Below are 16150 nucleotides of genomic sequence, written 5' to 3' on the forward strand. Positions count from 1 at the left end.
TACTAAAAATCACTGAATTGTACACTTGTAATGTGTAAATTTTGTTGTATGTAAATTATACCCCAATAAAGTTTGGAGAAAAAAAAAGAACAGTCACTAATAAACCAGGGAAATAATAAACTGACCGTTTAGCCAACAGTGTCTTCCAAAGTTTTTTTTTTTTTTTTTTTTTTAATGCAGCCATTTCTGTAAACTTGCCTTATGTGATTTACACTTAGACCCTTGAAAACTAGAGACCTTCTTAAATCATTGCTTACCAAACTCTAATTCAGCAGTTACATTTTGAGCACCTTCTATGCACAAGGCCCCAACTACAAGGGAGGGATTCAAAGACCAACTAGACAGGAGCGTATTGATTCATAAATAAGAGCCAATCAATGTGGAAATAGCAACTGGACTGTTGACCGAGCTTCAAATAGGAAGAAAGCAGAACAAAACTCACTTGTAAATGTTGGAGTTGGGATGGTTGGTAAGAATGTGGTTCTGAGTACGAAGAATCTCCACAGCCTTCTGTGAATATTCTTTCAACTGAAAACAGAAGTCAATATAGGACCAGAATCAAAGCCCAAGGGAAAGTCTTACTGGCAAAGACTTTTCCTCTGCTTTCTAGCTGATACCGCCCTAGAAGTAGCAGCCCTCATTCAGAATCAAACAAAGCTGAGCCTAACGCCTAGTCACTTAAAGGATTCTATCTTCTTTGGTAGTTTCCACGATCTTAGTGACAGCCCCTCTTTCTACACCTTGTGGAGGGAGAGAAATTTTATTATTATGGAGAAGCCATGAAATGGTTGTCTAATTGCAAAAACACATTGGATATGTGATCAGGACTGCCAGGAAACCCAGAGGAGCACTTTCTTTCCCAAGCAACTTTAATGAGTTGCATTTTCTTCCCCACTTTATCTACTTCTATTGGCTAAGCCAAATTCAGACTATACTTATTTGCTAGTGTATATTATCTAGGTGGCATACATACTGGGAGTGCTTAATATATATTTAAAAGAGATTTCATATATGTACTCCCATGCGGGTTGATCATAATGTTCTTAACTCAAGATAAAAAAGGTTAAAATGTGGCCAAGTTAGCCTCTCCAACCGTCAATCATCTGTTACCTTCTTCTCTGTTTGTGGGGTTTTCAAGGAGAAATATCCTAGTAGGTCCACAAATTGGGCAGCCTTACGACCATAGGCTGGGAGTTCTGGCCATATAGACCACATCAGATCTAGCAGGAGCTCCTGTTGAGATTTGCTAGAGTTTCTGTAGATAAATGACAGCTCATATTATAAGCAGCAGAAAACCCTGAGGTTCCTTTATTTATCAACAAGGCCCAGGTACCGTTTTGGAGATGTATCCATTTCCCCACAACTATGGGGTTAAGTTTGAATGGCTCTACTGTTCTTTTGACAATCAACCTTAACAGATGCAGCATGATCCTTTCCTGTCTTCAGGAGGTGATTTATTCCCATCATCTGACATCTCTCAATGGCAGAAACTGAGCTTTGTTACCCTAAAGAGTCAAGCCTGGTCATTTTACAAACTTGTAAACATAGCCTTCTTAGTGGAAAACAGATCATCTCTTGCTTCTGACATCAGTTTAATAGCCAAAAAGCAGATAACTCAATGAAGAAATCTGTAATAGTCAAGAGGATTCAGACTGGTGTAAATACTTATAGTACGGACGACCTTGAGTATGGAACATAGAGCCAAGACAGAACTGTTGATACATCACCCACTCTGGTCCCAGACCCACACAGTCTGCTAAAACTAAGCCCCGGACCCTACCTGTAGATATGCAGTGTCAGGCAGTGGGCCTGCCAGCGCACCGAGGAAGAATTGGACTCTAAGAGGAAGCAACGCAGAAACTGGACCAAGGTCTCCTTATCTGCAAATTTGTTCAGCTGGTTCACCAGAGCTGTGCACAGCTGATCCTCCTGGCTTCCTGAGCTCTCACCTGCAAGATCAAAGCAGGACTGAAGGGCTGAAAAGTAGGAAGAAGTGGTCTAGGGTCCTACAGCCAGTGCTCAGGTGGAAAGAGAGGGAATTCTGTCCATGTTTTAAAGTTTCACCAAAGTGGTTATGATTTGAAAACAACTTTCAGGGGCTTCCCTGGTGGCACAGTGGTTGGGAGTCCGCCTGCCGATGCAGGGGACGCAGGTTCGTGCCCCGGTCCAGGAGGATCCCGTGTGCTGCGGAGCGGCTGGGCCCGTGAACCATGGCTGCTGGGCCTGCGCGTCTGGAGCCTGTGCTCCGCAACGGGAGAGGCCACAACAGTGAGAGGCCCGCGTACCGCAGGGGGAAAAAAAAAAAAACTTTCAGTTGGTTACTGAGAGACAAAAAGTCAGCCCCAGATATAATAATCCTACCAAAAAAAGTACCTCTACAAGCCTGGCACCGACAAAGATAGTCACATTGGAGAAGGAATTTCCTTTCAGAAGTTTGCTACCTACAACAGTCAACATTACCACAGACTGGCACAGAGAGATCTGAATAATTCATTGGGGAATGTGAACCTCAACTGCTCTCCACCAATCACCTGTCTCAGGCCTCCAAGGACCATGCAAATCAGGAACGCAGAAAAACGCTTTTGCCTTTCTGATGGCAAGGAATCAGCTAAAGCTCACTACAGTGGCCATTTGTAGAGCATTTACCAGTTTACAAGGCACATTTATAAGCATAGTTTCATTTAACACCGACAATCTCTCCACGAAGCAAGTGTTATTATTTCATATTAAAAGAAACTTGGGCCTAGTAAAAATGTTTGGTGCACTTTGACGTTTCCCGTTACAGACACTAGGTACGGAAGTCACACTCTTTAAGGTGTCACCTTCAACATAACTGAAAATGACACTAGAGGGCATTTGGGTTTTAGGTCCCTGTAAATCAGGATGAAAAACCTTTCAGAAGAAGAGAATGACAAACTTATGGTTACGAAGGGGGGAAGTGGGGAATGCAATGAACTGGGAGACTGGGACTGACATGCATACACTACTATGTGTAAAACAGATAACTAATGAGAACCTACTGTATAGCACAGGGAACTCTACTCAATGCTCAGTGGTGAACTAAGTGGGAAGAAAATCTAAAAAAAGAGGGTATATATGTATACGTATGACTGATTCACTTTGCAGTACAGCAAGAAACTAACACAACGTTGTAAAGCAACTATATGCCAATAAAAATTAAAAAAAAAAAAAAGAAGAGAATGAACGATGTGCTCTCAGAGAGATTAGAACACATCACCCTGGTCACTGATACAAGAAGGTGACCCTTACCCTCTTTCTCCTTTTCCTTTTCTTCTTTCTTACTCTTCTTTGTGGACGACTTTGACTGTGTTGTGGCTTGTCCAGAACCAGTGGCCACAGGGGCTGAGGAGGAGGAAGCACTGGAGGGCCCTGCCGAGGCCGCCAGTGCAGCGAGGACTTTGCTGCCGCACAGAGCACAGGAGAGCAGCTGCAGCAGCACCGGAGACACGCCCTCATCCACCAAGAAGCTGACTTGGAGGAGGAAGTACAGGACAGCTGCAGGCAGAGGAGACAGGGGCTCAGCTCTGACACAACTGCGAGACTCACACACAAGAACGGGAGCACCTGCTCCAGACGCCAGGGCTGCCCTACTCCCACCACCTCCTTTGTCCAGGTTCTCTGCTGGAAGTTCCCAGAAGAATTTACACCCTCTTTGGAAATATCTGACAAGTAGTGCAACAACTACACAGAGGCTGGCTCCCAGCCCCCACTCCTGTGAAGAAGATGATTCTCCTCCTTAGCTGACCACAACAATATGCTTGTTGTCGTCCCACCGCACCCCACATTTTGTCTACGGACGCTTAGCAATCTTGTAAGTTTTTACTTGTCTTCTTTGCTGGGCAGAGTTCTGTCTATCTTGCTCATGGCTGTATCTCTAGAACCCAGTTTAACGCTTGGCATATAGTGGGCTTCGATGAACAGTTCTTGAAGGAATGAATGAGTAACAGCAACCAAAAGGAGAAGCACTGCTTACAGTCATCTTTGATGCAGAATTTCTGCCAGTTGATGGTTCGCTGGGCAGCAATCTCTGCACAGGCTTTCAGGTGCTCCATCTGAAATGGAAACCGATCACCAGAAACGACCCACACCCGCTGTCTTGAGGGGTCATCACCTCAGCTTTGGACTACAAACCCTCGCCCTCTGTGCAAGGTTGATCGGTGCCCCAGTGAACCTGGGGCCAAGGCCCAAACACTGAGCCTCCTACATTCAACGTCCCACCACACAAAGCCCTTTTGTTTTCAGGGATTCTTCAGACCACTCAATAATGCAGCAGGAAAGGTAGGTCATGACGTAAGACACTACAATCCAGTTTATTTTTTTCTTGCTAAAAGCATAATAGTAAGAACACTGGATTAGGAGTCTTTAACACTGAAGATGTTCTTCCTAGATGTTCCTATGCAATATATTCAATTTACTCCCCAAAGTCAAACAACTGATCTTAGGCGATAATACATCATTTCTTTAGTATTCAGGGACAAAAATGAGAGGTGCACAAATCCCGGGTTGATCCTGTCCACGACATGAACAAATGACACTGGTAAAAAGCCCAAGCCACCCCTCCTCACAACAGAGGAACCACTGCCAGGTGGGGGCGGGACCAGGGAGGGGCAATCGCAGACCCTGAAGCCAAGTGCATGTGGTATAGCACCCAGGTGGGTATCATGGATCTACCCTGCTCGCAACCCTGGCCATGATGTTCTCAAAATACGGAAAAGCCCTGTGTGTGCTGCTCCATCCTATTACCCACTTGGCTGAGCCTCGTCCACAGCCTCCCCTGCCCTGCCACACCACCCAACACCGGCCGTACCAGGCTGATGAGCGTGTCATACTGCAGGGCGGAGCCAGAGCTGGCTGTAACCACACTTGCCCGGAGGAAGATCCCCTGCTCCTCCAGCAGCTTCTTGATCCCGCGCACATGGGAGTCGAGGGTGTGCAAATCCCGGAGCTGGCGGTATTTCTCCTTTGACCCACAGATGAAGAGCAGAAGTTTGCGGACTTGCCGGCGCACAAATGGAGTTTGCTGGATCATCAGGTACTTGAGGGGAGAAACGACACAAAGAGTCAATGACTCTGGAACTGTATCTGTACCAGCCACAGCGCCTCGGGTTTTCATGAGCTGTTACTAAAAACTGGTAACACAGACCAAGCTACTTCCTTGCTGTCAAGCTAGGCCCTGGTGAGCTTTAGTATTCCTTACAAGGACCAGCAGAAAGACAGGCACAGAAAGGAAAACGTCAGAAAGGGAAAAGGAGCAACATGCCTGCTACCGCTCGTGGAGTACTTAGGAATCTATAGGAGGCTGGTCTGCACTCCAGCCCAACCAGAATGAACGCGTGAAGAAAAATAACATTCAGAATCTCTCTTTCAGGTAAAAGAGGTGGGGAAGAAGCTGCGCCGTTACATCTACATGACTTGAAATGGCTGTTTGGGGTTTGCTAACATTATTCTTCCCAGAGTTAATCTCATGCTTGCTGTGCAGGTTATTCAGCCATTTCCTCTCGGCTCCAAAGCCACCCCACCACACCCTGCTCTGTGACGTCTAGTCCAGAACTAAAGCTAACTGCGCTGTTTCTTGCCGGCTGGTCCCCTCTTAGGTTCTGCCAGTGGGGAGCACTGGAGGGACACCAAAAGGCAGGAGGGAGAGAAGGGACTTGCTCCTGCCCACCTGCCTGCCATCCTAGGAGCAGCCCTTCACCCTAGCGGCCTCCAGCATCTCTTCAACAGTCAAGGACAAACCAGGTCCGGGCGGTCCTGTTCACCGGCTTCTTTTAGAGCTTCCAGACTCCACCACATCACACCCCTTCCGGGCTCCTGAGGTGCGAGCAGCGGCAGCCCCTCCTCAGCTCCGCCGGGCTCTCCTCTGCACTCAGGGGGCTGCTGCTGCTGCTGCTTGCGGCTACTACCCCTGTGTTACCACAACATTCCCTTTTTATCTTTGCTGTTCTTCAGTGGCTGCTTAACCAATTCTCTATATTAAAATCTCTCAGTTCATTTAACTAGTATACTTTCTGTTTTCCAGGCAGAGTCCAAACTATTAAACTTGTCCATTACCACCACATGTGGCCGAAGGTAAGTGTAGAGAACCAAACACTAAAGTGGATGCTTGCTCTGACACACATCTTCCACAGTTTCACCACACAGTACACTCTGGAGGGGCAAGACCTAAATGGTGGGAGGGACTCTGCTGGGGGAAATACCACCTGATGGTTAGGATGCAAGGGAGCCACAAAGGCAGTCACAGCCGGTGTGTCCTCTCCTCGACTGGGACCTTCACTTACCTCTGAGAGAAAGTAAAACCACGAATGATCAAAGACAGGAGGTGGGATTCGAGAATTGGTGTCAGCGATCTTTTTGATCTGGTATGGCAGCCTCAGTACCATCTCTGTGAGAAGCTGAGTGTAGGCCTCAAACACATCGGCAGCATGGCCCTGGGAGAAGAACATTTGTATAAGAACCTGTGATTGACAATTTCCCGATCGCAGTTAGGAAAAAGGCTGGTCTATTGCTCACTAGGAGAACCTCACGCTGGAGATGGTAAATGGCACCTTTCAAAGCTGGAGCCTTCACCGACGGATAGTTCAGTTTGCAAACCCAGGAAGACCCCAGGCTCCCGGGGGCAATTTCATTACATGCAAAGCTTATTGTGGAGGCAGATCTCACTGCTCTTTAAAGTTCTAACATTTCACTCTGGTTTTTGACACTGGATTGATTTTACTCTGCTTACACAAAAATTAGAATAGGAAAAAATTGAAAAAACAGTAATGGAGAAGGATTTCTGACTTTCTATGAGATGTATTCCATTCCCTAGAACCAAAGTTTTCCATGACAACAAGAAACATTCGTGTAACCAAGGGGGTGTCAAAGATCACTGAACTCAAGTCGATATCCTGGGCCCACACACAGAGGCAGGGGTACCGAGAGATTGAGGACAACGGAAACAACAGCTATCCTACAACCTGTGTGGTCCCCAGAAAGAGACTGTGAAAGTTTGGGGGCATGTGTCCCACATATTCAATCACCAGCTGTTTATCAGATCTATGTCAAGCACTGGGCGTGTGAAGAGAAATAAAATATGGTCTTTGCTGATAGTCTGGAGGGGAAGACTCCACATGTGTGCACAGGGTGCTCTGGGACCCAGGGAAAGGCCATCTCGCTCAGACAGCAGAAAAGTGTGTTCTGGGGAAAGATCCAATACTTGAGCTGGGTCTTGAAGAAGGGCTAGGAGTTAACTAGACAGGGGAAGGAAGGGATGCAGGAGAGGAAAAAATTTCTGAAGGGACAGCATGTACGCTGGGAGAGACACACAGATTAGCAGGGCTGCATGCAGGGGTGTTACAGTTGATAAAGTAGAGAGTTAAGTAGATAGCTGGATCGGCAAAGAACTTTTTGGCTGAAAAGTTATGGAAAACCACTAGAAGGTTATACAAAGAGAAGGACATGACCAGATTCACAATTTGTGCCCTGTTATACTCCCATACTATTCGAAGCAGTCCTGAGTATGCAATAAGCAGCACAGCTACCCCAGGCCATCTTGCTCCACTACATGGACTCCTCCAATGGAACAGAAATGGTAATAATAATTAACATTTATTGAGCACTGCTATGTGCTAGGCACTGCGCTTTACAAACATCACCTCATCCAATGCTCACAACAACTCTATAAAGCAGATACTATGTGTATGCTCATTTTCCAGGTGTGCCAACTGAGGCTTACTACGGTTAGATAGAACTTCTCCAAGCTTCATGGCTGGTAAGTGGGAACACTTGTTCCTGAGGGACATGTTCCCAGACTCACCTGACCAGAAAGCCCATCTTCTAAACTAGGGCATCCTGTAACAGCAGGGGGAGTATGTGACATCCTCGGCTCCTTCAGCGCTACTCACTGAGACTGAAGAGGACAGTGCCCTAGATGAGGGACAGGAGTGGTTCACTGCCCGGGGAAGGACCTCACCTTCACATACTGGCGGAGGAAGAATGGGCTCATGTCGGGTGGGGATGACGTAGTATGTGGTTTCAGCAGCTGGCTGGTAGCCACGGGTTCCTCATCGTTCTGCTGGCTCTTCCAGTACTCCAGCAGGGACTTGAGCACGTGCAGGCAGTAGTCCACAGCGCCAGAGCTCAGCAGGGCTGCTGCTGTGGCACTGGAGATGAGGGAAGATGACTGGGGAAAAACCAGGGAGAAGCTAAGAATGGCCTGTAGAACAGTGTGGCATTCAGCTGAGTGTTGGGGGTAGGAAACGCACTCACAACAGCCTTAGGAGAAGCTGTCATGGAACTGAGGGAGTCAGTCTCTTGAGTTAAAAGTTTCCCGACTACGGGCTTCCCTGGTGGCACATTGGTTGAGAGTCTGCCTGCCGATGCAGGGGACATGGGTTTGTGCCCCGGTCCAGGAGGATCCCACATGCCACGGAGCGGCTGGGCCCGTGAGCCATGGCCGCTGAGCCTGCGCGTCCGGAGCCTGTGCTCCGCAACAGGAGAGGCCACAACAGTGAGAGGCCCGCATACCGCAAAAAAGTAAAAAATAAAAAAAAACAAAAAAACGTTTCCCGACTAACTCAAACATTTCCCCCACTCTTCTGAACAGCAGCATGGTAAGAGAAAACAAAGGAACACCAGTTCCCAAATCTAATCTCCCTACACATATGTGCCAGAGGCCAAGGAGGCCAGGATTAGATAACCCTTCCACCTGCAGGGAAGAGTTTTCTCTTTCTCCTTGGGCAGCTAGAAAAGAAGCCCATTTATGTTAAAAAGAGAGAAAACTTTCCACTATAGGCATTCTTTGCAGCCCCACCCTCCTAGTAGAGGCTCTTTCCATAGAACCAGATTCCAAAGGAGATGGGGTGAGTGATCACATGAACAGAAAAGCGGGAGAAAAGCTACTGTAAATAAAACCATTAGGAGAGCCTGGCAAGCCCCAGCCACCCACACAGCTCAGAAGCTCATTAAGATTGGATGCAGTTCAGCCCCATTTCTACCTTCTCTGCTTTGTGTTAATCTCCTTTCCACCACACACCACTGCTTTCTCTCTGCTCTATTACCATACCTTATAGCAACATACAGGAGGGGAATCCTCTTAGCCACTCTGCGCCTTGCAGAACAGTCTCCTGCTTTTCAATAATGGAACTTCCAAACGCTTTAACCGCCCCCAGTGGAGGGATTGTTGGAAAAGATCAGAGCTTGGAAGGGACCCCGAGAAAGGTAGATGCTCTGCCCCTGAGCGGTGGCAGCTTAGAATGCTACTGCTCTCAAGCGACAATGGCCTGGCTCTAACAGAGGCCTCTGCCCACTGTCCGAGTGCCAACCAGACAATCCTCTTTCCTTTCCCCACACCCATTAGCCCAAAGCAAGATACCTCGCATATGGAAGACTTGGATCCGGATTTGGTCCTGGACATGAAGACACTCAGGAGTCTCATCACCACCAGATGGACCTCATTCAGAGCACTGCGTTCGTTCTTCTTGGAGACGTCCTGGGGACAGAGGCGGAGCCCAGAAGACCACACTTACTTTAACCTTGAGGCGTCCTCTCAACAAGATTGCCTCACTTGGACTCAGAGACAAAACAAGCTCCAATATACCTGTGGTCTATATGTGGATGATCTAGAGTCTGATACACCTAGGAAGCCATGTTAAGATACAAACAACCAGTTCATTGTTTTCACCCTGTGGAGCTACAAAAGGTCTATGAGGGCAGGGACTTGGTCTTGTTCCTCATTTATAGCCAGAGCCAAAAGTATGCCAGGGCCAAAGCAGGCACTAAAAACGTTTCTGATGAATCAACACAACTGGAGCCCTCAGTGGAGGGTCACCCCTTGAAATTAGGTGAAGTTCCTCTAAGAGAGGAATGAAAAACTGAAAACTGATCTCAGCCAATCCCTGCCTCTCACACAGTATGACTCTCAAATTTCACCTTCTTATCCATGCCCAGTTCAGCAATAAGCTGGGAGAGCAGGTTGTCCAGGGCCCCCTTGTCTTTCTCATCTTCTCCATCCAGATCTGTAGTAAGCATCAGAATGACCTGGACGTCAACAGAGAGATAAAACATGAAAGCCAATTCCCTAAAGAACAATTCTAAACAGAAGGTGTTTCAGAAGAAATCCCAGTCTTCCTGACTGCCCTGTCAATCATAACAATAATCCATGAAAAGGTTCTCTAAGTCCTAAGGTAACCAAAGTTGAAGTGTCCAGAGTCAGAAGAGTCAAATTATGGCATATGCTACCCTTGGCATCACAGAAAATGTTCTGCAAAACTAATTGACTAGCCTACACTATACTATATCCAACCAAAGTGGCTTAAGAAATGGCACTGTGGTATTCTAATTAAAGAACAATTTTGCCTAAGACGAAGGCAGCTAGTGGGGGAACAGCTATCAGACGACACTCTACTACTAATATTAATAAAGAGTTACTAGGGCTTCCCTGGTGGTGCAGTGGTTGAGAGTCCGCCTGCCAATGCAGGGGACATAGGTTCGTGCCCCGGTCCGGGAAGATCCCACGTGCCACGGAGAGGCTGGGCCCGTGAGCCATGACCACTGAGCCTGCATGCCCGGAGCCTGTGCTCCGCAACAGGAGAGGCCACAACAGTGAGAGGCCCGCGTACCGCAAAAAAAAAAAAAAAAAAAAAAGAGTTACTAGACACTAAGAATCTCTGGAGCAAACTTTTGTTCCTGGCTCTGTCAATAACTAGCTGGATGGCTGTAGAAAATTTTTAATTTCATTCTCTGATCCTCGGCCTTCTCATCTATAAAATGAAGGGCTATAACTTGTAATTCAAAATTACATCCATTATTCTATGAGCTAATACCAAACCAAGTCTTACAGAGCCTCAGAAGGAGAGCTGTGAGCATGCTTAAGGATGGTCCAACTCTGATGTGACAGACCCAAGTGAACTGAGGGATACCTGCATGTATGGAATGGCCCGGACACCTCCAACACTTCGTAACTGGGGCAAAGTTTGCAGTAGTCTCTCCAACAGCATCAGACGGACCATGTGCAGCCTACAAGACCAGGGAAAATACATGAAACATGAGCTAATACACAAACACTAACCAGCTGAATATAGTTCTTTCCTCCTGCCACTGACGTAAATAAGGAAGCTACTTCTTAGGAACAATCCTAGCATTAAAAAAAAACTGTTAAGACATGCCTTTGGTGTACCAGCAACATAGAAGGAAAAATCTCACTCTGTTAAAGTGGAGCAAAACTATTCCAAGATACAACTGATGGTACTGAAAACTTACTACAGGAAAGTTAAGATATTTCTCAAGCAACCAGGTCCTAGCTGTTCTCACTATTCAAACCAAACCTTCAACAGTAAGCTCTATGGCTTTTCCCAACACGTGGCCCTATTCTGCCTCCAGGCATTATTTTCTGGAATTCTCCCGTCTACAAATTTTACATCATCCAATTGTATAGTGACCTAGCCCTTTTTTCTTGCTTCCCAAGTCCTTAGGAAGGCCAGTCACTGCTTTGCCCTCTCACAGCTTAGTCATCATTTTTCCTAGTATAAAATTCAATCTCAGCATCAATACTAGAACCGTGAGTTCTCCCATATATGCAGTTGGCCACTACCTAGCCTTCTTCACCTGCAGATATACAGCTGGGCTTCTGTAGTATAACAAATGTGTGCTTCTGGATCGCTAGTGGATATGCTGATTCAAGAGGACCAATATGAAAATTAATTAGGGTCTTGTCAACAAGTGGGCTGGCAGTCTCACCTAACACAATCTGACACAGATTAACAGTGCATTTGCTAAATCAATTCATGGATTCACTCTCAAAATTAATAAACCATTTTGCTTCATTTTACTTTACGTGTGTAAGAAACCACATGCCTTCATATTTTTTAAGTGTGATTTTCATGCATTCCATATCCTAGCAGGTATCCAGAATATTTTCAGTATAATAAAAGTCTGAATGAAAATAGAGTCTTGAATAATAAATGACAACTGTTCCAAAAAGAACTTGAAGGAATGAGCTAAACAACCTTCAGAATATAGTAATACACAAAAGCCCAGGCATGCATCTTCAAATAATTAGACCAGTTGTGTGAGGACTACAAATGAATAAAATTGCTCAGGAACAGATAAGGTACAAGTGATGAAAGGTGAGATGACAGCAGCAGCTTAATACTTTTAGGATAAAACATAACAAGTTCTGAGATGGATTAAAATCCTCAAATTTGGAGAACGTGCATGTGAATATATACAGAAAGGAAAGAGCCAACATAATGAGTAGAGTCTGGATCTGGACCAAGATCATGCCAGATTACTGACTTTTCAAACTCTTAAGACACTAGTACTCTTGCCACTTAACAAAAAAATTAAACAGTGTACCAAAGTTACAATTCCCTCCTCGTGACAAAGTAAAACCAATTCAGTTATTCTATTATTTAAAACAATAAGTTACTTAACAATTCTTTAACTAACTTATTCCTGAAAAATACAGTTAACTTAAAACAACTTTAGAGAATTTCATTAGCAATATGGCTAGGTTACCTAAATTGACCCTCCAGCTAAAAACAAATGAAAATCCTAAGAAGATGTAACAACATTTTCGAAATAATGAGTCTCAAGAAATTTCAAAGGATCAAAATCACATAGTATGTTCCCCAACCACAGTAAATTAAACTGTCAATCAATAACAGAAAAATAATTAGAAAATCCCCAAATGTTTGGAAATTTGGCAACATATTTCTAAATAGCCCATGGGCCAAAGACTAAATTACAAAAGAATTTAGAAAACATTTTGAACTGAACAGCAATGAAAATACAACGTATAAAAATATGTGAGCTCCAGCCAAAGCAATGTTAAAGGGAATTTTAGAGAGAAATATATAGCTTCAAATATGTATTGAAAAAGAAAGGTTTAAAATCAATGATTTAACCTTCCATCTTACAACGCTAAAAAAAAAACCCAGAAAATTATCCCCCCCCACCAAAAATTAAGATACTAAAACAAAAAAGTTAGTAAGAAGAGAAAGGAAATAATCAAGAGTGGAAATGAAACAGAAAGTAGGCATACAACAGAGAAAAATCAAAGCCAAATGTTGGTTCTTTGTAAATAAAGTTGATAACTTCTAGCAAGACTGACTTTTTTGGGGAAAAATATTCGTTACCCATATTAGAAATGAAAAAAGGTATATCACTACAAATCCTAAAGACATTAAAAGGATGATAAGGTATATTATGAACAACTTTATGCCAGTAAAATGAATGAATTCCTTGAAAAGCACAACATACCAAAATTGACACGTGAAGAAACAGTAATAATTCTGTGTCATTTAAAGAATGAATCTATAGTTGAAAGTCTTCCCTTAGAGACCCAGGTGACTTCACAGCTCAATTTTTCCAAGAATTCAGACGAAATAAAACCAATCTTACACAAACTCTTGTAGAGAACAGAGAAATGGGAAACATGTCCTCACTTACTTTATGAGGCCAGAATAACATGAACACCGATACCTGACAAAAACACTTCAAAGAAGAAAAATTACAGGCCTAAATAAAATATCAGCAAATCAAACCCAGTGATGCAAAGGGTAAGACATCACGATCAGGTGTCCCCAGAAGGTTGGTTTGATAATGGAAAATATCAATTACTGTAATTTACAACCTTAAACAGAATAAAGGAGAAAAACATAATCAACTAAGCGCCACAAAAGCAACCGGAAAGCTTCAAAAACCAACCCAAGATAAAATATCTCCCAGCAAACTACTAACAGAACTTAATTTGATAAAGAATATCCTAGAAGGGCTTCCCTGGTGGTGCAGTGGTTGAGAGTCCGCCTGCCGATGCAGGGGACATGGGTTCGTGCCCCGGTCTGGGAAGATCCCACATGCCGTGGAGTGGCTGGGCCCGTGAGCCATGGCCGCTGAGCCTGCGCGTCCGGAGCCTGTGCTCCGCAACGGGAGAGGTCACAGCAGTGAGAGGCCCGCGTACCACACACACACACAAAAAAAAAAATTAAATAAATAAATAAAAAGAATATCCTAGGAAACCTTCTAGTTAACATCACACTTCATGGTAAAATAGGAAACCTTTCCTCCTGTGTCTGGGAATGAGGTAAGGATTTCCACCATCACTACTTCTCTCCTACCCAATACAATAAGGCAAGAGAAAACAGTTAAAAAGTGTAAAGATTGAAGGGAAGAAAGTTGAATGTCATTATTTACAGGAGACAAGATTGTTCATGCAGAATCTGTGGTAAGAATTAATCTAATTACCAAACCCATAATTAGGATTAATCTAATTATCAAAACCGATAATTAGAATTTAAGTGAATTTAGAAAGATCACAGAATACAAGGTCAAAATAAAAGCAATAATGAGCTCACCAGCAATCAAGAAATTATTAGGCCAGGAAATGAGTGAAGACAGAAATCCAGAGGGGTAAGCAGAGCCCTGAGACTGATTTCAGGGCATCCGAAAACTTGAGGCTATGATGCACTAAAGGCAACTTGTACATCAGGGTGCTAGGACCTTACAAGGCGTCTGGACTAGGAAAAGACACCTAGAATCTGCCCCAAGTGAGGAGGGTCTTCTAAGAGAATCTCATTAAAAAACACAGAAGGCTACACCCTGAGTTTAAAAGTAAACAAATATACCACTTCCCCCCGTACCACTTTTTCCCCATACAGGAGTCTGCAAAAAAAATTAGCTGACTCAAATCCTGACGCTGAGACAAAAGGAGGAAAGAAAGAATCAGCTGCTGAAATATAGTCTAATCTATGTATCTTTTTCCTTTTGGTTAACACTTTTTGTGTCTTATTTAAGAAATCTTTGCCCACCCCAAGTCATGAAGATATTTTGTCTTCTAAAACCAGTAGGGTGTTACCTTTTGTGTTTAAATCCATAGCAACTGATTTTTGTGTATGATCAGGTCAAGACTCATTTTATTCCATATTAATTTCCAACCAACCTATTGCCATTGATTGAAAAGACCATCTTTCTTCCACTGTACAGAAGTCTCATCGTGTCATAAATCAGGTCACTATGTATGTGTGAATCTGTTTCTGAACCCTAGTCTGTTTCGTTAATCTATTTTGTCTATCCTTGCACCGATATCCCACTGTCTTACTGAGCACAGCTTTATAAGCTACAGTTGTGTGGTCCTCTAATTTTGTGGGTTTCCTTCTATATTGCCTTAGCTAATCTTAGTCCCTTGCTCTTCCAAATAAATGTCAGGATCAGCTTTTCAGTTTTGACACATATATAAAGCCAGGTAAGATTTGTGACTGGGATTATACTGAACCTGTATCACTGTTAAGACAATTGTTATCTTTATAATAATGAGTCTTTCAATCCATAACATGGTATATCCCTTCATCTATTTAGATCTTCTTTCATTCCTCTCAATTAGCTTTTATAGTTTTCAGTGTAGAAGTGTTATATATCTTCCAAACCTATAACTATGTATTTGATGTTTTCTGATGTCACTCAAATAAATCTTAGGAAACTATAAATAACTAAGCAGAGGAATTTAAAAAAGAAAGAAAAGAGATATTAAGATACATGAAGAGAATATGATGGTCTAACATCTACTGAAGTCCCAGAAAGAGAAATAACAGAAAATGAGGCAGAAGCAATGCCCAATGAGATTAATGAACGAGATATTTGAATGAGATTAATGAATGAGAAGTTTCTAGAATTAATAAAAGACACTAACCCAAACATTCAAGCAGGACAAATGTAAAGAAATCCATCCTAAACCTATCCTAGTAAAACTACAAATAACAGTGACAAGATAAAGACCTTAAAAGCAGCAGTAAAGACATTGTTTTCAAAGAAGCAATAATTGTAACAGCAGGTGACATCTCATTGGCAATAACAATGGATACCATTTTCAATTCTGGGAGGATAAAACCATCAACACAAAGTTGTATACCCATCAAAAATACATCCACAAAATGTAAGTTAAATAAAGACATTTCCAGACTAACAAAACCTGAGATTTTGAAACCAGGGGACCTCCCCTAAAGGAAAATCTAAATGACATACTTCAGGAAGGAAATGATCCTAGATGGAAGGTCTGAGATGCACAAAGAAAACATGGGCATAGAAAGTGGTAAACATGTGAGCAAATCTAAACAGACACTGACTACGTAAATTATATAAAAGAGCAATAATATCT

At 43.6% G+C, this 16150-nt stretch overlaps 1 protein-coding gene across 9 annotated transcripts in view; it reads right to left on the bottom strand.

Moving 5' to 3' along the window:
- UBR4 (ubiquitin protein ligase E3 component n-recognin 4) overlaps window positions 1–16150 on the bottom strand; it is a 126738-nt gene that overhangs the window by 42773 nt on the left and 67815 nt on the right. For all 9 annotated transcript variants that reach the window (XM_067722231.1, XM_067722219.1, XM_067722199.1 and 6 more), the window contains 11 exons: window positions 10920–11016; window positions 9931–10038; window positions 9374–9490; window positions 7973–8182; window positions 6300–6449; window positions 4829–5056; window positions 3995–4073; window positions 3271–3516; window positions 1781–1949; window positions 1111–1255; window positions 443–528 (listed from right to left, as the gene is read on the bottom strand). In XM_067722231.1, the coding sequence (XP_067578332.1) occupies window positions 443–528; window positions 1111–1255; window positions 1781–1949; window positions 3271–3516; window positions 3995–4073; window positions 4829–5056; window positions 6300–6449; window positions 7973–8182; window positions 9374–9490; window positions 9931–10038; window positions 10920–11016 (1635 nt within the window). The remainder of the gene's footprint in view (window positions 1–442; window positions 529–1110; window positions 1256–1780; window positions 1950–3270; window positions 3517–3994; window positions 4074–4828; window positions 5057–6299; window positions 6450–7972; window positions 8183–9373; window positions 9491–9930; window positions 10039–10919; window positions 11017–16150) is intronic.

Source organism: Pseudorca crassidens, chromosome 2, assembly GCF_039906515.1.
Source record: "Pseudorca crassidens isolate mPseCra1 chromosome 2, mPseCra1.hap1, whole genome shotgun sequence".
Lineage (NCBI taxonomy): Eukaryota > Metazoa > Chordata > Mammalia > Artiodactyla > Delphinidae > Pseudorca > Pseudorca crassidens.